The following is a 25,470-nucleotide window of genomic DNA, read 5'->3' on the forward strand; positions in this document are numbered from 1 at the left end:
GCCTCACCCTGTCATGTGACCTAATTACATCAAGACTGCATTGTAGATGGCAGACAGTAGATGGCCACCCACTCTGTTCAATGATGGCCACTCATAGCGGACTTCTCCTTCAAAACATCTGTCTTAAATGCAAACACCAGCAACCTCAAAAGCATGGCCTTTACACTTCAGGTGCAGATGTACAGCTGAATTTTGTCCTGTCGTGGTGGGTCTTATGGATAAACCTGATGCATAAAGGATGACAATGTTTTTCCTTTTGTCATTCTGTTTTTCTCTGCTTCTCAGTGTTCATGTTTCTATGTGGACAGAAAAATACATTTTACCAGTGAAAATGCAAAAGCTAATAGTTTACCATTTCTAGACTGTGCTGTGGGCATCGAGGAGGACGGAAGCCTCAACATTAAAGTTTATTTGAAGCCCACACAAAGACCAGTACCTATTCTTTGACTCCCACCACACTCTAAAATACAAACTTAAGGTAATCAGGACTCTTCAACACTGGGTAGAACACATTCCAAGGCAAAGGGAAGGAAAAGGAAAACACAGCCCTTAAAACGTGGTTACCCTTGACCCTTCATCAGAGAAGGTCAGACACCAACGAGGCAGAATGTCCTTCAGGAAGAATAAAGAACTATTCCTGAAGAATGGGTGATCAGGCCTTTTTCGTGTTTCAAAAACTCTCTACACATATTTCCAAAGTTCCTAGTAAAATAAATTTTAATAAATTTAATAAATACATTTTTAGAAATAACTCTTTGGGAATCATTATATTGGTCTTTCAAATTGTTATTCTTGGCTTCTTTTTTGTATATTCAACTAAATGAAAGTTATTTGTTATTTAAAGAAACAAGACAGAAACAAGTTTTAAAATAAGATTCTTGCTGAAATGATTAATAGGTCAGTGTTAAATGGCTTAAAACAAACAAAAACTACTAAGCTTGTGGTTAATTTGTAACTTTTTGTTTTCCAAGAAACTAATTTACAGAAAAGCTTACAGTCTGACAGAATCAAGTGTGAGATTAAGAAGACTATCTGAAATGTCACAGAGCCCTCTAACTAAAGAAAACCCTTTAAAAATTATAAACAACAGTCATCCTCCTTAACACCTTAAAGCTATATTATATGTATATATATTATATACTGTATATTAATGCTGATAATAATTTGGTCTTATTTGATAAATTGTTTATATTCTCATACATGTAGCTAGTGTGCATCATACATACATAAATTATCAACAAATAAATAATCCACCTATTTCTGCTGACACAAGTTAGTCCCACACACTTACACCCCTCACACTGAGCTTCTGTACAGTAATATCTGAAACATGCTCGGTACACAGTGCTCCGTGCTCCTGTGCCAGGGGGGCAATGAAGTAACCATTTGTAAGCTTCTCAGCTTCATCCATTACTGCATGTCTGTATGGGCTGCTGTGTCAATAACCTACATGGAATCTGTGCATCATACTGAGATCATAAAGAGACGGATTCATCTGCAGATTTAGAATTATACATAAAACATTCTCGTGTCGGAGAAAATAAAGGCATTCAAGCAACAAGCAACACACTGAACAGGAAATGGCGTGTATCCGCCATTGCTGCTCGTTGCTTCTTCTTCCCCCTATCTGGTTCACACACACACACACACTGAGGCCAAAGATGACGTAAGGCTCATGCTGCAGGTTCCTCTACGGGCGTCTCGTATAGTGGAATAAATTTCCATTTTATTGAACACGGTTTTATACGAATAAAAAAAAATCCTCCCTTATGGCACTAGTTCTGTCTTTACAAGCAATACATATTCATCCGCTTCTACGTGAGTGTCAAGAACACAGCAGTACCCGGATGGACTGTCATGGCCGCCGTCGCTGTGGATCCACAGAGAGGAGAGGAAGAAGGAAAATGTTTCTGTTGTGTATTTTTTCAAGCTGAACATTGTCTTTATGATGCTGGACGTAGACGGGACGCCGCCTGAACTTCCATCGAGTTCATAGTAAGAAATAACTGGTTTCCCGTAACTTTGAATGTCTTTGCGTGGGTGGGGGCTTTATTTTGGTGTAAAATAACTGCTTATTAAACTCCACCGACACTAACCCTGTCGTGAAGTGGCTCGTATATTTCCGACTAAATGGGAAAAAATAATTTAAAAAAATCGGGCACAGTACGCTGAACTGTCACCGCGTACACCGCAGACTCCTTTGTTGTTGTTCGTCTTGCAGCCTTTAATTCTCCCACTGGTGCAGCTCTCCCTCGCGTTTCCTAAACTTAAACGACTATAGAGCAAGTTACCCGGAAAAGTACGCGGAAATTATATTAAGATGTCGAACTTTCTAGCTGTGGTACAGCTTCATATTTTGTACATATCGGCGTGTTATATTACCTATGTTATATAGTTTTGACACGGTGCAACTTTTTTTCTCATGCCCAAGCTTCTTTTATATCTGCCCATCAAGGGGTTGTGAGCATAGAGCAGCCTACCTCTCTGCATTCATGATGTTGAACGAAATCCTGGTCACTTTAAATGGCATTAGAATTACTTTCATGTGTCCACTTTATAATGCTTAATTAAAATTGACTAGGTTTATATGTATAGCATATTATGTTTTGATACTATTTTTTCCATGCTCTATGCTAGGGCTATATACACGTTTTTTAAAGTATGTGACAGTATAGTGTTAATACAAAAAGGTTTTCTTTTTTTCTCCTTTTTTTGACTGAAGTAACTAAGTCATAAAATCACGGCAGCCATTTTTCCTCCCAACATGGCTTCCTCATCCACAAGGTTGAGTGAGACCTGGTCAGCTGCACACTGATGTAACGCTGTAGTGGCAGTAACAAGGTTACATTAATTTGTATTATTTTCCCTAGACCACTGCCCATACAGTAAAAGTCAAAAGTTTAGACACACCTTCTCATCCAATGGATTTTCTTTATTTTATGACTATTTACATTGTAGATTCTAACTGAAGCAATCAAAACTATGAATGAATACATATTGAATTATGTAGTAAACCAAACTGTGTGAAATAACTCAAAAGATGTTTTAGGTTTTAGATTTTTCAAAATAGCGACCCTTTGCTTTGATTACTGCTTTGCGCACTCTTGGCATTCTCTCAATAACCTTCATGAGGTAGTCACCAGAAATGGTTTTACAACAGTCTTGAAGCAGTTCCCAGAGATGCTGAGCACTTGTTGGCTCTTTTGGCTTCCTTTTTTGATCCATCTCATCCCAATCCATGTCAATTGGGTTTAGGTCAGGTGACTGTGGAGGCCAGGCAATCTGGCGCATCACTTTCCTTATTGGTCAGATAGCCTGGAGGTGTGTTTGGGGTCACTGTCCTGTTGAAAAATAAATGATGGTCGAACTAAACGCAAAGCAGATGGAATGGCATGTTGCTGCAGGATGCTGTGGTTGCCATCCTAGTTAAGTGTGCCCTGAGTTTTGACTAAATCCACAATGGTGTCACCACCAAAGCACCATCACACCTCCTCCTCCATTCTTCACAGTGGGAACCATGCATGTAGAGACCATCCAATCACCTTTTCTGCGTCGCCAAAGACAGTTGGTGGAACCAAAGATCTCAAATTTGGACTCATCAGACCAAAGCACAGATTTCCACTGGTCTAATGTCCACTCCTTGTGTTTCTTGGCCCAAACAAATCTCTTCTGCTTGTTGCTTTTCCTTAGTCGTGGTTTCTTAGCAGCTGATTGACCATAAAGGCCTGATTTGCACAGTCTACTCTGAACAGTTCATGTAGAGATGTGTTGCATCTATCTGGGCTCTAATCTGAGGTGCTATTCACTTTAAATTTCTGAGTCTGGTGACTGTGCTGAAACTATCCTCAGCAGCAGAGGTGATTCTTCGTCTTCTTTTCCTGTGAGCTAGTTTTGCTGTAGCGCCTGTTTTTTGTCTGCACTTGGGGACATTCAAAGTTCTTTAGTTAGTTGACAGAATTCATATTATGGCAAGAACCAAAGAGTTGTCAGATACGGCTGTCATCTGTGTACCAATTAGACTTCTGCACAACATAGTTGATGATTCGAACCGATTCAGAAGTAAAGAAATTCCACAAATGAACCCTGACGAGGCACATCTGTGAAGTGAAAACCATTTCAGGTGACTACATCATGATGTTCATTGAGAGAAGGCCACGGGTTTCCAGTGGTGTCAAAAAAAAAAATAATAAAGACATGTTTATCAACTTTTTTTGCTACATAATTCCATGTATCTTGCTTCATATATTTTATATCTTTTATATGTATCTACAACATAGAAATTTGGCCCAAACAAATCTCTTCTGCTTGTTGCTTTTCCTTAGTTATGGTTTCTTAGCAGCTATTTGACCATAAAGGCCTGATTCACACAGTCTCCTTTGAACAGTTGATGTAGAAATGTGTCTGCTACTGGAGCTCTGTGTGGCATCTATCTGGGCTCTAATCTGAGGTGCTGTTAACTTGTGATTTCTGAGGCTGGTGTCTTGTATGAATTAACCCTCAGCAGCAGAGGTGGGCTTCCTTTCCTGGGGCGGTCCTCATGTGAGTCAGTTTCATCGTAGCGCTTGATGGTTTCTGTGACTGCATTTGGAGACAGATTTAAAGTTTTAGTCAAAGGAGCTAGCAAAGAAAAGCGTCTGGACTTCTTTAAGTTGCTTGAAGACGTTTCACCTCTCATCCGAGAAGCTTCTTCAGTTCTGGTTTAAAAACAATAAAACTAAGACTGACATTTTACAAGAGGGAAGTGCAAATTGCATTAATAAATAACATGTAAACAATAAATCTAAGAAAAACAGCTGCATGATCGTATAAAACAAAAATATATTTGGGATCTCATGCCTAACCGATGTCCTCACCTGTCACAAAATTAAGTTATCATTAAGTTCTTCAGAACTGAAGAAGCTTCTCGGATGAGAGGTGAAACGTCTTCAAGCAACTTAAAGAAGTTCAGACGCTTTTCTTTGCAAGCTCCTTTGACTACGATGACCTGGATGACTGAGAACCTTCACAGACATTTAAAGTTTTAGCAGTTTTCCAGACTGGCTGCCCTTCAGTTCTTAAAGTAATGATGGGCTGAAGTTTCTCTTTACTTACAGTAGCTGATTGGTTCTTCCCATAATGTGAATTCTAACAGTTGCCAAATTGGGCTGCTAGCTGTGTACCAACCTGACTTCTGCACAACACACCTGATAGTTCCAGCCTCATTAAGAAGGCAAGAAATTCAACAAATGAACCCTGACAGGCACACCTGTGAAATGAAACCATTTTCAGGTGACGACATCATGAAGCTCATCGAGAGAACATCAAGGGTTTTGCAGTACTGTCAACAATGCAAAGGGTTGCTACTTTGAGGAATCTAAAATAGAAGATGTATTTAGAGTTATTTATACTTTTTTTCCTTCTTTGCTACATAAGAAGAAAAAAAATAATAAAGAAATGTAAGAATAAAGAAAAAACATTGAATGAGAAGGTGTCCAAATTTTTGATTGGTAGTGTATATCAGGAATAAGTGAAGAAGAATTCTGTTGGATTTTAAGAGTTCATTACAAATGTTGAAGAATGCATTCGTTTTAACAGTTGCACTGTGCAAAAAAGTAAATTGTTGGATGCAACTTCTCTTTTATAGGCTGCGTTAGCTGCTACTAGCATAACACACGCTCCAATCTCTGCCTGGACTGTCAGCTTTTGAGTTAACTTTTTTTTTTAAACATGATGTGTTTTTAATCTCTGTACAGTCTACTACATACAACAAAGAAGCAACACAGTTTAAGTCTCACAGGCACCTGGTAAGGGCCTTATACTAAGATTGTGCAGGAATTTTAGTAATTGAAAACAGGGAAGTAAAAATGAAATGGTTTAAAAACAATAAAACTAAGACTGACATTTTACAAGAGGGAAGTGCAAATTTCATTAATAAATAACATGTAAACAATAAATCTAAGAAAAACAGCTGCATGAACGTATAAAACAAAAATATATTTGGGATCTCATGCCTAACCGATGTCCTCACCTGTCACAAAATGAAGTTATAAAGCTTTTTAGAGAATGGTACAAATAATTTCCCGAAGTGTTCTATAAGTAAGTAAAATTTATTTATACAACACCTTTCAAGATAAAATCATAAAGTGCTTCACAGAAGCTAAAACATAAAAACAAAAATCAACCAAAAGCAAGTTTAAAAAGATGAGTTTTTAGGTGTGTTTTTGAAAGACATGACTGAGTCCACAAATCTAAAACTCAATGTGAGGGAGTTCCAAAGTCTGGGGCCACAGTTACAAAAAGCTCTGTCACCTTTTGGACAACTAGCAAGTCCTGATCACATGACCTCAGGGACCTGCTGGGGATGTAAAAGATCACAGATGTATGTTGGTGCTTGTCCATGCAGAGCGTGGCCGTTATTTTCAGTCAGTTTGAGCGAGAAGGAGTTCTGCTGCTCCACTTCAGAAGTATGAAGTGGAGTGGGTGTAATGGGTTGTCCATGATGGAGTGCAGTTAGTTGAATGACCTCCCTGTCCCAAACTGACTCGGACATCTCCAAATTCTGACCAATGATGCTTCCAGCCTTCTTTATTCTGATGGCATTGCTGACACCCCCCCCCCCCCCCCCCCCCAATTAAAGCAGGGGTAGGCAACCTTTCTGATGAGTGCCATCTAAAATTTCCTCATAAGTCAATGTGCCATATGATTGCATTAGCAATAAATTCAATAACGCTCTATATGAACAGTTACACACAATATAGAACAACTTTATAGAATTATATTTGTTTGCAGATGTTGGCAGCTATCAGCGAATAGTTATCAGCTATTTTGAAACAAAAAAATACACTTTTTATCCATAACAGCAAATACAACAGAGAGTGCAAATGCTATTTATGGTCTCCTCACAACAATGATAAGAAAAATAAACTGGGCCAATATGGCATGTTTGTTAATACAGAGACACACATGTTAATGTGATCTTTGGTCTCCCACTCAGAGACACAGGTCTCCGAGTGTCCAGCATTCATACTGTCTCGAGTACAAATGTATCCGTGTATTTCCGTGGTGCTGATGCTGCGCTGAGCGGACAGCTCCTGAAGCATTTGAAGTGTCTGAATGTGGAAATTTCAACATCGCTTGAAAAAACTGACAGCTAACAACGTCCCTCTCACCAGTAGGCAAAGTTATTTTTAGCCAATTACAAATTGAATCTGGTAGTTGGGGTTGTTAGCTAAGATACCGTCATTAAGAAGCAGCACAACTAATGTGTCTATTCGAGCTAATTTGCAATGTGCACCGCTGGCCCGGCCATTTATTTTTTTTAATGCACCTTCTCAGATTAACTCACTGCATGCCGTGCCCAAGGCTGGACTGGGACAAAAAACGGGCCCAGGCATTTTGACTAGAGACCGGCCCACCAGGTATGGGAAAAGCCATAAAGCCTTTGAATTAAAACAGATGCTGTTGTGACAGTGATGTACGCCGTCTTGTTGGTATATGTATGATTTCTATACATTTTACATCAGATAAAAACTTTGGTTGGAAGATTCAGATAATTATTTATTAAAAGTGAGACATTTTAAATGAGAATAGGGAAGAAAAGTATTTCTTTGTGCCCCCCTTTCCCTGTTAATGCCCTACCTGGCCCCCCTGGCAAAACTTTGCTAGACCCGCCCCTGCACAGTTACCAGCTATCAGCTACAGAGGATCCTGGTGTTATTTGTCTCTCAGAAACAGTTCAGAACTTCCCTTCAACTGATTCATGTCACCTAAAAGGTAAACCTGTTTCTCCATCACAGCTCTGATGGTTCAGTAAGGACATCTCCTGGTTTCATCTTCATGTTTCCCTCTCACCACATATCCAAACCGACATCATGACCAGCAGCTTTACAGCTGTGGCTCCAGCAAACATCAGCTGATACTAGAAATTAATATTAAATAAATTCTAACAACAGCTGATCAAGCTTAAACGTGCTGCTGTTGTTTAGTGCGACATCCGCTAGTTTCCTCCTTCTGGCGCAAAGTGGGCGATAAACAAACAAGAGAGAAAAGTCGATCAGCTGATCATTGATCAGTTTCATGATTGAAGTAGCAACGGGAGAGAATGAGAGGAGAAGAGGCAGCTGACAGTGTAAAGAGACAGAATAAATCCAGCTTTTCCATTCTAGCTGAAGTACAGGACAATCATGTTCATTTTCAGCTCAATACGAAATGCGTGATATTTTCTCTGAATACGGGACGTTTCCATTTTTTACAGGACGGATGGCAACTCTACTAACTGACCTTATGAATAAAATGAAGTTCACTATCAGTAACATCATAGCAGCTGTATATAAACTCCGTCATGCTAGCTAGCACGCAGTACGAGTTATTGTAACTGACTGTAAAAAGTCAGCACAACGAAAATAAACTCCACCTAAACTTGGTTTATATCTGACCCAGATAGACTGCAGGTCGTAACTTCTTACCTGAAGTTCAGTTCACCTGACACTCGGACCGGCGGCCGCCTCGGGTCTCTGCTCCTCCTGCCTCCCCTCTCCCTGATCCACCTGCTGGCCTCTGTGGAAGCTCCGCCATAGAAACCACCACCAAACAACTTTGGTGGTGGTTTCTATTTTTCTATTTTAGTTATTTTTACACATCTGCCAGCATCTGGCCAATCCACCACCTTTCATTGTTTATACCGTTACCAAAAAAAAATAGAATTCATCAGCCCATAAAAACGAAAAATCACCATTGGGCATTTGGTCGTGCCATCAGTTAACCCTGGCACGCGTGCCCAAGGTTGCCGACCCCTGCGTTAAAGGATCTAAGCGATCTTAGAAAATAAAGTCTGCTCATCACCTTCTTGTGCACAGCATCACTGTCGGTCCTCCAATCCAGTCTGTCATTCAGGTGAACGCCAAAGTGCCTGTAGCTGTCATTGTTTGCACCTCTTCACCCATGATCTTGATTGGCCTAGACGCAGCATTTTGTTTTTTTGTTTTTTTTTTTTCCCCCACCGGAAGTCAACCTTTTGTCTTGCTAACATTCTCAAGTGAGGTGATTTCTTCCAGACCACTCCACAAAGTTTCTCACCAACTCCCTGTACTCCGACTCCTGCCCACCCTTAATACACCAAAGCACTACAGTATCATCAGAGAACTTCTGCAGGTGGCATGTTTCACTGTTTCAAATTTGAAATCTGAGGGTGTACAAAGTAATCAGGAATGGCGATAGGACTGTCTCCTCTGCTGCTCCAGTATTACTAACCATCACATCACACAGAGTGCCCCCAGGCTGTACATACTAGTGATCCAGATGTGTCATTGTTAGAGCTGGGCGATATATCGAGTTTTTTTTTAAAAATATCAATATATTTTTATACGAGATATAAGATGTGACAATATCGTTTATATCGATATAGTCTATGTTACGTTATAATTATACTTGTGTACCCCCAAGTTTGCCTCACTTTCGTCCACTTTTGTCGCCTCTCGTTCACTGAACACAACTCCCCCATAGCTTCACCTGCAGGCAGCGACAAGATGGACACGGCAAATCTCTGTTAACGAGTTACCGCGGATCGCCCCGTGCGTGGGGCTGGACGGCGTCAATGTGTTAGCGAGCTAACCGTGCTAACGAGCTAATCGCGCTAACGACATGCAGCGCCTAAATTCCTTTCATTTTCTCAAAAATTGACAGTGTGCCTTAAAATGTTTTAGTACGACTTTGGTAAGCTACGGAGCTGCAGCGCTTGATGGATTGTCGGAGCATTACGGCTACCGTAGTCTGGAGCCTCGTGGAGTAATACGTACTGTGCTTCATGATGTCGTCACCTGAAATGGTTTTCACAGATGTGCCTTGCCAGTGTTCATTTGTGGAATTTCTTGCCTTCTTAATGAGGTTGGAACTATCAGGGTTCAGACCATCAACTATGTTGTGCAGAAGTCGGGTTGGTACACAGATGACAGCCGTATCTGACAACTCTTTGGTTCTTGCCATAATATGAATTCTGTCAGCTAAGTAAAGAAAAACACCAGTCCATCATTACTTTAAGAACTGAAGAACCTTTCCTTTTTTCTAAAGCATATAGTTAGGGCTGGACCAGGTGACCCTGAATCCTCCCTTTGTTATGCTGCAATAGATGTAGGCTGCCGGGGGATTCCCATGATGCATTGAGTTTTTCCTTTCCAGTCACCTTTCTCACTCACTATGTATTAATAGACCTCTCTGCATTGAATCATATCTGTTATTAACCTCTGTCTCTCTTCCACAGCATGTCTTTATCCTGTCTTCCTTCTCTCACCCCAACCGGTCGCAGCAGATGGCCGCCCCTCCCTGAGCCTGGTTCTGCCGGAGGTTTCTTCCTGTTAAAAGGGAGTTTTTCCTTCCCACTGTCGCCAAAGTGCTTGCTCATAGGGGGTCATATGATTGTTGGGTTTTTCTCTGTATCTATGAAGCGCCTTGAGGCGACTTTTGTTGTGATTTGGCGCTATATAAATAAAATTGAATTGAATTGAATTGAATTGAAGGGTTAGTCGGTGCAGAAAATTGATAAAACTTTAAATGTGTCCCCAAGTGCAGACGAAAAACAGGCGCTACAGCAAAACTAGCTCACAGGAAAAGAAGACCAAGAGTTACCTCTGCTGCTGAGGATAGTTTCAGTCACCAGACACATCTCTACATCAACTGTTCAGAGGAGATTGTGCAAATCAGGCCTTTATGGTCAAATAGCTGCTAAGAAACCAAGATTAAGGAAAAGCAACAAGCAGAAGAGATTTGTTTTGGGCCAAGAAAAACAAGGAATGGCATTAGACCAGTGGAAATCTGTGCTTTGGTCTGATGGTTCCACCCGCCGTTTCTTTATGCAACAAAAAAAGATGAACACATGCGCTGTGTCCAAATCCTTCAAAAAACCCGGCCTACGTAGACCAGGTAGGCCGCGAAGACCAGAAATGCAAGGCCATTAAATTGAAGGGGCTAGCCTACGACGTCCAGCTTCTGTCATTTATACCTGTGTGACTGTCTAACAGACAAATATTAATATACAGCGACCATTGTCTGAAGGCTTTAGTTATATTTAAGGACAATATCCCATATCCCGAAAATAAACTAAAAAGATTTAAACATTATATGTTTCAGATAAAATGGAAGACAAACTTTTGCAGTGAATATTTATTGGAAGAGAAAATGTTCAATATAATTTAAGATGTTGAAGGTATCAGAGCATTAAATATGCTGATTTTTGGGTAAGAGGGTCTAACAGGAGATGATACAGAAACATGACATCCTTAAAAAAATACTTAGACCCTTTCTGAATTTACAACTTTTCACAATTCTTTCAGCTTTTTATTTAAAAGAGCTCCACAAGTACAATCCAACTAAAAAAGAAATATTTTAACTAAATATATTTTGGATAAAGGACATAAAATCCTGCAGAAATATTGGGCTTATAACAAAGGTGACAGGCTCAGGTTGTATGATATAAGCATGACAAAAATGGCACAGGAACTGAAGGAGGACCTCTCCATGTACTGTCTTATTATTAGTGGTTTATACAGGATGAGACCTCTTTTAACTCTAAACTTCAGCACAGCATGGTTTAGTCTGTTTCCTTAATACAGTTCACGGATTAGATGTTTGATCCCTGTAAATACACTTAGCTTAAAGAGTGAACCGTCTGCTCGTTTTATTAATTTTTAAGTACGTTTGTCTCCACACTGCCAAACAGACGCAGCTTCAGTAGAAAACTGAACTGATTAACCAACCAAAGCTCATATGACCCAAGCCGCATTAAGTGGTGTTATCACTAACATCACGTAACTTAGCCGAAGGTTAGTTGAATATAACTGTTTAAGATTCTTTGCTATGCTAACATTTGGTTGGCTGGATATTTTGGTGAGATAAAACCTAGTATTTACTTTTAAAAGTTTATTTCTGGACCGCTTTTCTTCGACCATCCGCCATTTTTCCCCAAAAATTTCTTCAACCCTTGATTCACAATGAATCCTGGAATAGGGTGGACCATGAAGTATACACAGACCCGTCCTTCAAATCTGGGGAAAAGGAGGACGCATTTGTGGGCTGCATTTGGAGCAGCCTACGAATTTGGACAGCCTTTGTCTCCTTGCTGTGACATAATCGGCCTAGGCATATGTGGCTCCCGGGTTGTATTTTGCCCACAACTTAATAAGTATTGAATATGTCACCAATTTTGTGTATATATATATATATTTTTTTCTTACCATCCAATCCACCCATGCAATGTCCATAAATTATGTATAATAATACACCCAATTACATGACACAGGAAAAGAATTATTGAACACATGAAGAAATGGACGGGCAAGACTGCCTCTGATGTGCTGAGAACTACCAGCTCTAAACACTTTATGACTACAGACGTGAGGGCTATAGATCTGTAGGCATTGACGCTGTCTATACCAGTCTTTTTGGTGATGGGAATGATAGTGGAGGCCTTCAGACAGGTGGAAATGGTGGCATAGGGTCAGGAAGGTTAAACAACCTGATGAGGATCCTTGTCATTTGGTCCGCACAGGTTTTTCCCACAGTGTTGGGCTGGCTGAAAGCTCTCCTAGGGTTCAGCACTCTGTGTCCTCCTGACATCATAATCCAGGGGGGTGTTGAACACTTCTATGATCATGAGGATGCTGTTGGCAGTTGGAGTCTCTGACTTTTGCAGTTGGTGAGGGCTTGGATGCCTCTCCACACATGGTGGGGGTTGTCAGTTAGGAATACTCCTCATGTAGGCCTATTTGGCCTGTTTTATGCCCCTCCTCAGCCTGGCTCTGGCAGTGCTGTATAGAGAACTGAGTGAAGGTCTCCAGGTCGTGCTGTTCGAAGATGTACCAGTCTGTCAGATCAAAACAGTTCTATTGCTGGAGAAGAGCATCATCTGGCCATGTCTTAATGACCCAGGTGCTTGGAGAAGTTTGTTTCCTCATGTCTATCAATCTATCCATCAATCAATCAATCAAGGCTTTAATCGGCACGTGCAGGTTGCCCTGCAGTGAAATAGGACCCCCCCCCCCCCCCCCCCCCCCCCCCACTACAATGGGAAAGTACAAGAGGAAAAAAGAGACCTCCACTCATGCTGGGTTCCTGGGAGGACGGCATGAGAACAGGAAACAAACTCCTCTGCACAAAAAAGCACATAAATGTCCACAGCACAACATTATGGAGCACGTGACAAGCCACAGGGTCGGGTGGGGGGTGAGGAGTAATCCGAAGCAAACACAGCAGCCATCCTGCCCAGTGCTACCATTCCAGCGTGGGCTCAGACCCGCCGTGTTCCCAGGAGGGCACAAGCATCGAAGGCGTTTGGAAAGGGAGGGGGGATGAATGTGTGCATATTAGTGTATATGTATGTGTGTGCGTGTCCAGAATTCAGCTGAGACAGTGTCCTTCGCCCTGCTAGGCTAAGTAAACAGTCTTCCAGCCAACCCAGGTGGCCTTGCATGGAATGGGAAGGAACAGACTAAACACAGTCGTTATCAGGGTGTTTTAAGTCCGGTGAGCAGTGACGGTCTATAATTCTGCTGTTATGGTACCAGCCCTGAAGCATATAAGCACAGAGTCCACCGCCCCTTCCCTTACTGGAGACATTATTGCAGTCCTGGGGTTGTAATGTCCGGCCCAGTAGCTCCACTGAGTTATCTGAGATTTTTGACGGGAGCCAGGATTCAATCAATAGACAACACTCCTGGACAAAGCAGTTCAGTAGATTTCTGATTGTAGCAGCTGTTTGTTTTTGGGGTTTTTTGTTGTTTTTTGGGGGTCTTCACCTGATGTCCACCACCCTGGGGCTGTATGAACAATGACAAGAGGGAGGATGTGAAGATGAATTAGAGTTGGCGGTGGGGTAATGCAGAATAATGCATGCACAAGCATAGACGTAGGTCTAAAGAGAGAGATTAGATTTGTGTTTCACTTTGACTACCTGTGGGGTGTCATGTTTGCCTGTACTGTATGCCATGTAGAAGAATACAAACAGCAGTTCATGGTCAGTAGGACAATTGTTTTTTCTTATAAAATATTTTTTAATGTGAAGAAGTCCCAAAAAAAACTTTAACAACTGATGTATACTTGTGATATACAGAGCATGCATGGTTATTAATAACACTATTACAGTTAATAGTAAGGATTGTTGTTGAAATTGTTTTTGTGATTGTATGCCTCTGTCTTCCAGACATTGGGATCACACTACAAACTCCTTTTCTTCAGAACACTGGTTAAGGTTTTCCCAAAGGAGCACAGGTAACAATAACTGGTTATATAATGTCATTAATTCTTACCTGAGTAATGCTGTTAACTTCAGGCATGACATGTTTTATTTGTTGGTTTGTGTTTGTCTCCCAGTGCTTAATGAATTGACTATCAGTTTTTGTTGAAATAATTTTCTCATTTGCAAAAGAATATTTTTGGAGTAATCGTTATTGCGATCCACAGACTATATAATGGAGATGCAAATAGCATAATGTGAATTTAGATGGTTTGTCTGTCTAAGATCTGAGTCATCCTGGACAATCCCACAGTGCTTCATAAATGTTGATGATGTCCAGGCTCTTGAAATGCTTTTGAATGCATTTTCTGCTCAAAAAACAAAACAAATGGTATCTGTAATTGGAATTGATGCATCAAAAATGTAAGGAATTTGCTAGTTTTATAGCTGTATTTTACTTACACCACGTAAACTCTAAAATATTTCTTAACATGAATTTCAGGGCAGTATATCATGCCGATGATTATTCATAGGTAAGTGGAAAAATAAGTGAAAACGCAGCAAATGTCCAAAGAAATATAGGTTTAATGTCATTAATAAGCTTTGAGACACATTGTGTGATAGTGATGATGATGATGATGATGATGATAATAATAATAATAATAATAATAATAATAATAATAATAATAATGGATTTCATTTATTTAGCACTTTTCTAGGCACCCAAAGTGCTTTACAATTCCACTATTCATTCACTCTCACATTCACACACTGGTGGAGGCAGCTACAGGTGTAGCCACAGCTGCCCTGGGGCAGACTGACAGAAGCGAGGCTGCCGTATCGCGCCATCGGCCCCTCTGGCCAACACCAGTAGGCGGTAGGGTAAAGTGTCTTGTCCAAGGACACAACGACCAGGACAGCAGGGGGATCGAACCGGCAACCTTCCGGTTACAGATGAGCTTCCCAATTCCCTGAGCCACGGTCGCCCCGGTCACAGTGATGTCACAGTGATGTCACAGTATTGGATTTATTTGCTCTTTGTATACCAGTACTTTAAAAAAACTGCTATTTGATGCCATCCTGAAATAAATATAACCACACTAAGAGTATAAAATTCGAGGATATAACTGTGTGGGGAGAAGACTAAAAATTAAGAGATTCAAATATTCATGATCCGAGGGTGCTGGGGCTCAAGACACATCACAATATTAATTGTGTATCGCGATATATCCCAAAATATTGCAATATTGGATTTTCCTCATATTGCCCAACACTAATGACAACACTCTTTATCCTCTTGAGGATATTCGAGTGATCAAGATTGAAAGGGTTTATTGTCATGTGTGCAAAGAAAAAGCATTTCTCTGTACAGTGAAATTCTTTCTCTGCTGTCCATATGCAGATGCCGGTTAATATGTACACATAGATTAAATACAAATACCAGGAATAAATAAGTGGAGACAAAAAATAAGTGTCAAATAGATTTATGTGCAAAAGAGCTTAATATGCTGGTTATGTGAGATGACCTGATGTGCAAAAATAATTATTACTGTTAAAATAGGTCAGCTGTTCAAGACTCTGATAGCAGTGGGGAAGAAGGAGTTGTTGAGTCGGGATGTTGTAGATTTCACACTTCTAAACCTTCGTCCCGAGGGCAGAAGTGTGAACAGTCCGTGCTGAGGGTGTGTGGGGTCTTTGAGGATGGAGGTAGGTCTCCTCTGGACTCTGCGATGGTAGATGCTCTGCAGAGACGGCAGCGGGGTCCTGATGATCTTCTCCCCGCAGTTGATATCACTCTCTGCAGGCATTTGCAGTCCATGGCAGCAGTGCTGCTGTACCATGCAGTGATGCAGCTGGTCAGTGTGCTCTCCACAGTGCAGCCTTAGAACCTGCTGAGGATCTTGGCTGACATACCAAATTTCCTCACCCTCCTCAGGAAATACAGCCACTGCTGAGCCTTCTTGACCAGCTGTGTGGTGTTCAGTGTCCAGGTGAGGTCCTCAGTGATGTAGATGCCTAGGTATCTAAAGCTGCTCACCCTCTCCACTTCACTCTTATCAGTTTTGAGGGTGAGGTTGTTGTCCTCACACCATGACACCATATCGGCCACCTTTCTCCTATAAGGCACTTCGTCTCCTCCAGTGATGCGACCAATCACTGCAGTGTCATCCGCCAACTTCAGTATGGTGTTATCCCTATTGGAGGCGACACAGTCGTGGGTGTACAGGGTGTAGAGGATGGGACTGAGGACGCAACCCTGTGGAACTCCAGTGTTAGTAATAATGCTGGCTGAAGTCCTGTTGCCAATCCTGATGGACTGGGGCCTGCCAGTCAAAAAGTCCTGTAGCCAGTCACATAGGGGTGGGGTGTAGGCCGAGTGTTGCCAGATTGTGAGTGAGTTTGTGTGGAATGACAGTATTGAAGGCAGAGCTGTAATCAACAAAAAGTACCTTGATGGTATGAGCCTTTGTTTTCCAGGTGGGTGAGGGAATAGTGAAGGGCAGCAGCAATGGTGTCTGACGTGGACCTATTGGGCCAGTGGGCATACTGCAGGGGAGAGTGTCTGGGATGTTGCTCTGGATGTAGGCCAGCACCACTCTCTCGAAGCACTTTGTAATGATTGGAGTGAGTGCAACTGGTCTAGTCATTTAGGCGAGTGGCTGGGCTTTTCTTGGGAGTCTGTCCAGCCAGTCTACATGTGTTTGTTTTTTTTGTTTTGTTTTTTAGATTTGGATTCAACTGCATCCCTCAGGGTATCCTGTGGGGAGTTTTATGGGAGTATGAGGTGTCTGGCTGATTGTTACAAGCCATTCAATCTCTGTACAACCACAGCTAGAGCTCGGTCCACATTGACTGCAAAAAGTCTGACTCATTTCCAGTGGGTGCTGAACTCCTCCAGGGCTGCCCTTTGTCATTAGTTTGTTTATAAATTGTTTGGATAGAATATCTAAGCATAGCCAAGTGGTGGCAGGCTTCCGCCTTGGTAACCTCCGAACCTCATCTTTACTTTTTGTGGATGATATAGTTTGGTACTGGCCTCCAGATCACACTAGAGTGGTTTACAGGTAAATGTGAAAGACCTCCAAGTCTGAGGCCATGGTCCTCAGCTGGATTAGGGTGGAGTGCCCACTCCTGGTCAGGGACAAGTTCCTGCCCCCAAGTGGAGGAGAAGTATCTTGGGATCTTGTTCACAAGTGAGGGAAGAGGGTAACAGGAGATTACGAATTGGGGCTGCAGCTGCAGTGATGTGGTCATGGCACCAGTCTGTCGTGGTGAAAAGAGAGCTTAGTGTGAAAGTGAAGCTGTGAATTTACTGGTTACAAGCAGCAGAAATTGGCTTTCTCTGAAGGTTCGCTGGGCTCTTTCGGTTGGCTGAGCTCCTCACGCTCTTAGAGAAAGGGTGAGGACCTCAGAGTAGAACCGGTACTCCTCTGGGTGAGGTGTTCTAGAGGCCCTGGGGTTGGCCTAGGACACAGTGGAGAGATTACATATATCTCAGCGGGCATAGAACACACAACACTTTGTGGTGTGTCAGCCAGTCGTGCACCTCTCAATTTTTGTAACTTGGCATGTCACACCAGATCTACTGCATGTGGATTGAAGACATGTGTATGATGATGTTGATTTCATACTGGGATTTAAATGATATTCCACCTCAGGACCTCAAAGACATACAGATATACAGGGGGAGACTTTGGAACACTTTGAAAACTGTTTGTGGAAAAAATCAAGTCTTGGCTTATGGTTTTTGACGACTTCTGGCTTCCTCTGCCATAACAGCAGGTATAAATATAAAGTTCAAAGTTTCTTTTAAATGTGGTTGCAGCAGTTAGCAAAGCTGCCATTACCCAGTCCCAGATTAGCGTGTGTGTATGTGTGTGTGTTGGTGCATCTCTCCACTTGTATTAATCAAGAATATATTTGATGTCTTACAGAAACCTTCATACTTGCAACAATGGAAGAAGATGGATTACCATATGACTCTCCAAAAAACTGCAACAGATCTGTAATAGAGGATGAAAAGGAAAAAGTAAAAGACTTTCTGTATAAACATTTCAGAGATGTAACAGATGGGTCGCTCTTCAGCAATTCAGAAGAATCTGCCATTAAGGATAATGGGACTTCCACTAGGAAAGATAAAAACCCTCTTAACAAAGCCCATTGTAAAATTCAACAAGGGGCTGTATTCTCTGGCAAAATTTTGAGTTTTGGATGCTCAGTTTGTAAAGATAACTGTACTTTTAGCCCCAATGACCTTCTCAAACATTTTAGAGCAGTTCACAGAGGAACCCTTCCTACATACCCTTGTGATTTATGTGATTTTGTCACAAATGAGTTTCCTGCTCTTCAGCGCCATCGGATTGAGCACAGAAATACTTTGGTTACATGTGAACTTTGTAATGATGATGTGCAGTACTCTCTTCTTTTGCTTACTAGACACTACATCATGTGCCACAGTGTAAATGGACAGTTCAGCTGTGACTGGTGTGAGTTTACAACTGTGGATGCAGGGACATTTGTCCAGCATATCCATCATCATAATGAAAGTCATTGGAAGTGTTTGAAATGCAAACATATTAGCTTGAATGAAGAGGATCACCAGAAGCACATGAAAGCTCACACAGGTACATTTCCTTTCACATGTCAAGTCTGTGGATATGGTGCAGCAAGAAGTGAGTACCTTAAAAAACACATGGCAGCTGTTCACAAAGAGGTGACAGAAAGAAAAAATGCATGGAAGGCGATAGAAGACAATGGCTCACCAGCAAATTCATCTGTGAACTTGAAATTGATGCTTAAAAAGAATAGTGAGTCACAGGAGACTCAAAGGATATCGAAACAATATCAAAGTGGCAAACTAATTAAGCCAGACAAATCCTTAGAGGACACCCAGCACTTTGTTGATGGGACTGTAGCAAAAAAGGACAAAACTTTGAGCAAAGTTTCCCATAATACAGAACAGTCAACACCAATCACGTTGGAGGAATGTGACAATTGTCCAGCCTCTGATAGTGGAAGTCACAACAATCCTAACGGACTGACTGTTCTAATGGTTAAGAACAAAATCTCCCTCCCCCCTAACTGTACAACTAAAGTTATGGGATTCAAGATGGTCGATGGAAAAAAACATTTAGTTCTCAAAGTAATCCCAACAACAAAGCAAGATCAGAATCATTCCGTTGCTGAAGGGGGGTTCTCCACACTAAATTCTGTGTTTGATAAAAGTAAAAACTCTGAGAATGAGCTTTGCTCTGATAGCAGGAGCTTAACATCACAGTGCTTAGCTGTTTCACCAAGAAGTGGATCTTGCATACAGATAGATCAAGAGGATATTTTGGCAGTTAAAGTAAAAATTGAGGAGGAGGAAACATCAGTTGGGGCCCTAAGTTCAACTCCACATATTGAAAGTGTTGGAGAACAAACAAATGCTATATTAGATACATTAAATTGTGCAGATGTCTCATGTCCCACAAGAAATGAGTTGGATCAGGCACATCATCCAAATGAAACAAGCTCTATGGAAGAAATGAACTTGAAAAGTAAGTCAGTTACCCAAACTCCCAGTCCTTGTAACTGCCATGGTGTTTCCAGCCACCCTGCAACAGTGTGTTCTGTTAAGGTCAGTGGTTTATCTTCACCTTCAAAGTTTGCTCAAGATACACTGCTTCCCAAACCCATCTTTAGAAAAATCGACGAGGAGCCTAAAGCAGTAAATGAGCTATCCACACCTGACAGCATTTGCAGCCTAACTGATGAGCACAAAGGGAATTCTGCTTTTAACACTATGGAAAATGGACATCAGTCATTCCACATTTCATCAGATAAAAATGATAGGTTTAGAACTGAGATTGTACATAAAAACAGACAGGAAAATGCAAAACATACATCGTGTTGCCCATCACAGCTGTCTCCACCAAATTCAGTTAGCTGCAGAGAAAATGCCATTGGCTCGGAGAAATGTATTCAGGACTCACCAAACCAAGAAGTATTTACTTTTCACAATTATTCGAAGGATGCTTTCAACATTTCATCAAACATCACCCCAAACTTGGAGAATAATTCGGATGATAACTCTGCAAATAAAAGACATACCTCTAAATCATCACACTTCAACTTGACATCAGCAGGATTACCAGAACAATGCACAGAAAGTGCAAATAGTGACACTGAAGTTGATGAGTGTATATCTAATGTTGATGGTCCTCTGACAGAAGAAAATCCCGATGTAGTGCTCCAAGACTTCAATATTGTCAAAATTGAGGAAGAGACCATTCCGATATCTAAAAGACAGCCTACGGGTAGTTTAACATCCCTTGGCAATTTTGTGGAAGAACATTCTGATGCAATCATTACTCAACAGCTTAACAAGGAAAGAACGGGTTCTTCAAGTGCAAACAATGATTCTTTAAAACCAACAAAAAGAACTGTGCGAATTCTTCAGCTACCAGAGGCTAATCAGCCAGTACTCCTGACTAGGGCTAGTGAGAACCAATTTGCAATGCCAGTGCAGGTCAAGGCTACCCCAGGCTTTAAACTCATAGCAAATTCTGCAAAGCCTCAAATCAATGTGTCTTACGTTGAAAGTTCAAGTAAAACCACAGGTCTAAATCCAGACAGCAAAAGGATAGGTGTACAAGCAATAAAACCTGGAACTGCTGAAAAAGGGACCGCTCTTCTTTCTGGTGTTCAACCAGGTTTTGGTACTGGTTTAAATCACTACCTTATTAACAGTGCAGGTTTAAAATGCCCTGTACTCTTTTCAAGCACATCACAAAATACAACTTCAGACAAAACTGCAAAGTCTCAGTCAACGTGCTACTTAGTACAAAGGTCTGTTCCTTTTGTCCAGGCCGCTAATACTCCTGCCCTCAGACTGGCAAGTGCCCAGCTCCCACTTAACTCACGGCCAGTGCTAGCGATGCCAGTGAGTAGTGCAGACAAACCCAGCGCACTGCAGACTGGTCGGCAAGCCTTCTTGCTGCGGTACATTTCTCAACCCAAATCAAGCCTACTTTTGAACAACCAAGAGCCAAACAATGGAACTCATTGCAGCCAGACGAATGAGGGCTCTGGAAACAAAGTTATATTTAAAATTGTCACACCCACTAGTAGCCTTCTTACAAATGGCACTCCCACCTCAAATAATCAACCTTTGTTTTTGGCCACCAGACCCCAGACTCAGTGTTTCCTGGTGTCGACAAACAAAACTAATGCAGCTGCTTCCACTGGAATAAAAAAGTTGATCACCATTCACAATACCAAACAAAAAGATGTCATTGATTCCTGCAGTGCACCTTCTCAGACAACTATAAAGGCACAACAACTGTGTGACTCAGAGAAACCTGTCCTCGCCCCAAGGCCAATTCGGCCTCCAAGCCAAAGGAAAAGGCGCAGGAAAGCATTATTTGACGAACTTCCAGGAGCAGTGCACAAGGCAAGAAGATTCCTGAGTAAACCACCAACTGAGAAAGAGACTCTGTTATGGAAACCTGTAGCCAAAGAGGTAGAACGGACACTTAGACTTGCCCCATTGAATTCTCTACAGCAGATCAAATGCCCTAGTAGAAACCAGCCTGTAGTGGTGCTCAATCATCCAGATGCTGACATTCCTGAAGTGGCCAACATCATGAAGGTAGTAAATAGGTACAAAGGTGCTGTCACGAAGGTCTCTCTGTCTCAAAAAACAGTCCAAGCACTCTTAGAGCTTGGCACCCAAGGGAAGAATTCCTCAACCAAAGACGCATCTCATTTCGACAATCCAAAATCTCGACCGGTTCAAAGTTCTGTCCGGGAGCGATTCCTCCTTAAATTGAAACTCAAAAAAAAAAGCAAAAAGAAGTATGAGGTTGTAAAAACGTTATCAGGTTGTAGAGAAGAGCAAGTAATGTTTGACTGCTGGTTTTGTGGTCGGCTCTTCAGCAGTCAAGAGGATTGGATTGGCCACGGTCAGAGGCATCTCATGGAGGCAACTAGAGACTGGAATAAACTATTCTGAAATTTTTCTACCACATTAAGATGGGTGGACATGTTCTCCTGAGTGGAACTGTTGTTCTGCTGCTGGTTGTATATTGTATATTTGTGCATTAACAGCCTTCCACTATTAGTTTGTTCTCTGTATGTTCTCTGTAAATTTAAATATATATTCTTGAGTCATAGTTTCTTTTAATAGGTGCATATTCTGGTAAATGATGCACTGCATGCATGATTTGTCATACATGCAGATGTCTAATTGAACTGTGAAAATGGTACACTGTAATTAGGGTTGTGTTAAGAGCACTGGCTGAACAAAAAAAACATAAGCAAAGGTTGTATGTCGAGTTGGATTGAATTCCTCAGGTAATTTTAGAATTCATTTGGCTTGTCATGTGTCATTTTTGTAAATCATAGTTCTAGTTTAAGGGACTTTTGTATTTTTTATTATTCTGTACTCAAGGACATGAAGCTGTTATTTGTATAGTTAACAATAAACCTTATAAACGACCTACATTATTTTATGTTTGTGAAGGAAGGGGAAAAAGATCTTGGTCTGAATGATTTCCCCCCCCCGCCCAAAAAATATAGTTATAATTGAAAAGTGTATCATTCTATACTATAATGTTTACAGTTTTATCAGGATTTCCCTGTACCATAACATGAGCTGCACCTTTTCATAGTTACCTGTCTAAAACACCCAAGAGAATAAATTGTTGTGAGTCATTGTTTGAGTCTAAATTTAATGACAAATCATTAGGATGATTTTTCTTTCAGCCTATGCATTTATTTCTTCGGTCTTTCAAAGGCTACGTTCACACTGCGGGCGAAAGCGCATCAAATCTGACTTTTTTGAGCCTATGCGACCCATATCCGATCATGGTATGACAGTGTGAACAGTGCAAATCCGATATTTTCAAATCCAACCTGGGTCACTTTCGTATATGGTACTGAATCCGATACATATCTGATGTTTTAGAAAGCGACTGCTGTTTGATGGTCACGTCGCATTAAATCCGTCTTTTACGTCACTGACACAAGACAAGACGCCAATTATCAGCGCTGGAGAAGCACCCGAGAAGACATTGTGAACGCTTCCTGGCCATCCTGTGTAGATGTTAGTGAAATTGTTGGGAAGACAACGTTGGAGAAATGTGAACATTTTATTTGTACTGTATAATCTGCAGATTCTGACAGAAATCTGCAGCTAGAACCACCGCTCCTCTCTAAAACAGCAATAAGTGTAATTATTAGGCCATATGTAAATAACAAAATAACTTTATAACGTAAAGCAAAATTGGGAAACGTAAAGTCCGAAACAAGTCTTTATATTAAGGTCCATCAGTCAAATAATACTTATTGGTCTGGGTCTAAACAGAGCGCATTGTGTGTGACGTCTTCTTTTGCGCATGTGGCCGCTTTGAGGGTTCACACTAGAGCGCGTTTGCTGTCACATTTTATTTGTAGTGTGAACAAGCAGACGACAAAATCGGATTTGATCAAAAAATCGGAATTGAGCATTAAGACCTGCAGTGTGAACGTAGCCAATGAAGCTTTTGGTGCACTATGTTGCTACCAAAAAAGCTAAAAATGTCAGTCAAGTGTTGCGTGGTTTGACAGTCAAGTTTGACATTCACTTCCAAAAATTCCAAAATGACTGGCCTCTTTAATATAGTCTGTTAGTTCATTAGTGATGGAGGTAATGGGTCCAAGATGCAGACCAAAACCTGTTTTATTCATGTTGTTGTTCGCCCTGTTTGTGTTTTTTCAGGAGGGTTTTTTTAAAACATTTGATCAATTATACCCCCGGTTGTTTTAGATCTAGTTCAGTAATCTTTCCACATAAAATTTCAAGGAATTTAAAAATAGTGTTTTATATGGATGGTTTACGTATTACTTTAAAGTGGCAAATTGGAATAAAATAAGCTTCAAATAGTAATGGAATAAAGCTCTGATCCTTCTTACTTATCCTTATTTTATTTGGGGGTTTTTCCTCATTCATGATAAGCTTCTTTAAGTTAACACCCTGGGCTGATATCACATGAAAAGCATTTCGTGAAAGAAAAGGTTGTACAAATGTATGCCTAAAACCTACTTTTACTGTAAGTAACATCAGACTAAAATAGATAAAAATAGAAAATGACAGCAGGGTCAATATCAAATCAGCATGGGCCTTCTGTTTGACGGTCTCAGATTTGCAAAAAAAAAAAGTTTTCTAAAGCTTCAAATATCAACTTTTCAAGAAATGATTTTCAACCCACTTAAATTTTTTTGGCAAATGGAACAAATATCAGAGGATTCGAGATAGTACTGATAACTCAGAAAATTTTTTTTGTAAAAAATGTGCATATTTTTCATTTTCAACATCTGGATCACCATTTCAAATCATCATGTTTTTAGAATGTTTTCTAAACTAGCTTGATTCTTGAACATGCATGATTGCTTTGGAATTTTAGCTTCATATATCAAATACTTTGATTTTTTTTTTCCCAACAAAGATCCATCCACCTATTTTCAGGCACTTTGCAGATTGTCCAATCTGAATATAACATTCTGGAGTGTCCACATGGTACATAAAAAAAGATACAAGGTGCTAACCCTAAAACACGCATCCTAACCCTTATGGCACCACTGATTAAAAAATTTATTTATTAATTAAAAAAGCCTCTGCACATTTATACCTCCATACATCTGATAACACATAAAGTTATCTCTAAGATAGGGCATCACTACTCTTTGGTGGGTGCTTCCTGACCTGACCTGCTGGTGCCATTACAGAGACATTGCAAGTCCACATGTAATATGATGTATGCTCACCTCTTATAACAACTTTATGATTACAGAAACCAGAACTCTACATTGAACCTCAAACATGCCCAAAGATGAAAGTTCTTTATATGTCTAACAGTATGTTGACGCCTGTGTCAATCCTGTGTGTTCTATGCTGATATGAGGTGATGTGTGGCAGTGTGTATAGGTGGGGGTGCATATCTCTGTCTGTGTGCTCGTGCCTATATGAGGTTATATTTGTGTTTAGGTGTGTATGTGTGTGTTTGTTTATCTAGAATAAAAGGTAAAGAACAATAACCCCAACAGTTCCCCCTTGTTTGTGTTTTTCACTATTTTGTCTTAGTCCTTTCACCTTACTCTGCAACTATTAATCCTAAATTCCTCAACTACATATGCGATGACCTAAAATATGCCCATGCAAAAGTACACAGATACCTTGAATTAATATCAAATAAGTACAAAATAAAGATTACATGATAACAACCTCCAGGCTAATTAGCTCTATTTAT

The 25,470-nt window shown here is 40.8% G+C and overlaps 1 protein-coding gene across 1 annotated transcript; it reads left to right on the plus strand.

Annotated features, from left to right (window-relative positions):
- The first annotated feature begins 1,636 nt into the window (after window positions 1-1,636).
- On the plus strand, window positions 1,637-25,264 carry LOC146567909 (zinc finger protein 518A). Its single transcript, XM_085283604.1, has 3 exons — window positions 1,637-1,995; window positions 14,168-14,235; window positions 18,136-25,264. The coding sequence occupies exon 3, from the start codon at window positions 18,156-18,158 to the stop codon at window positions 22,194-22,196; it is 4,041 nt and encodes a 1,346-aa protein (XP_085139730.1). The 5' UTR covers window positions 1,637-1,995; window positions 14,168-14,235; window positions 18,136-18,155; the 3' UTR covers window positions 22,197-25,264.
- The last annotated feature ends 206 nt before the right edge of the window (window positions 25,265-25,470 follow it).

Source organism: Mchenga conophoros, linkage group LG8 (genome assembly GCF_057382185.1).
Source record: "Mchenga conophoros isolate Kocher_MC1m ecotype Shallow Benthic linkage group LG8, M_conophoros_male_GT1.1, whole genome shotgun sequence".
Lineage (NCBI taxonomy): Eukaryota > Metazoa > Chordata > Actinopteri > Cichliformes > Cichlidae > Mchenga > Mchenga conophoros.

Bases quoted from the DNA above. Each gene is read 5' to 3' on its own strand.
- LOC146567909 (XM_085283604.1), top strand. From the start codon at position 18,156: ATGGAAGAAGATGGATTACCATATGACTCTCCAAAAAACTGCAACAGA.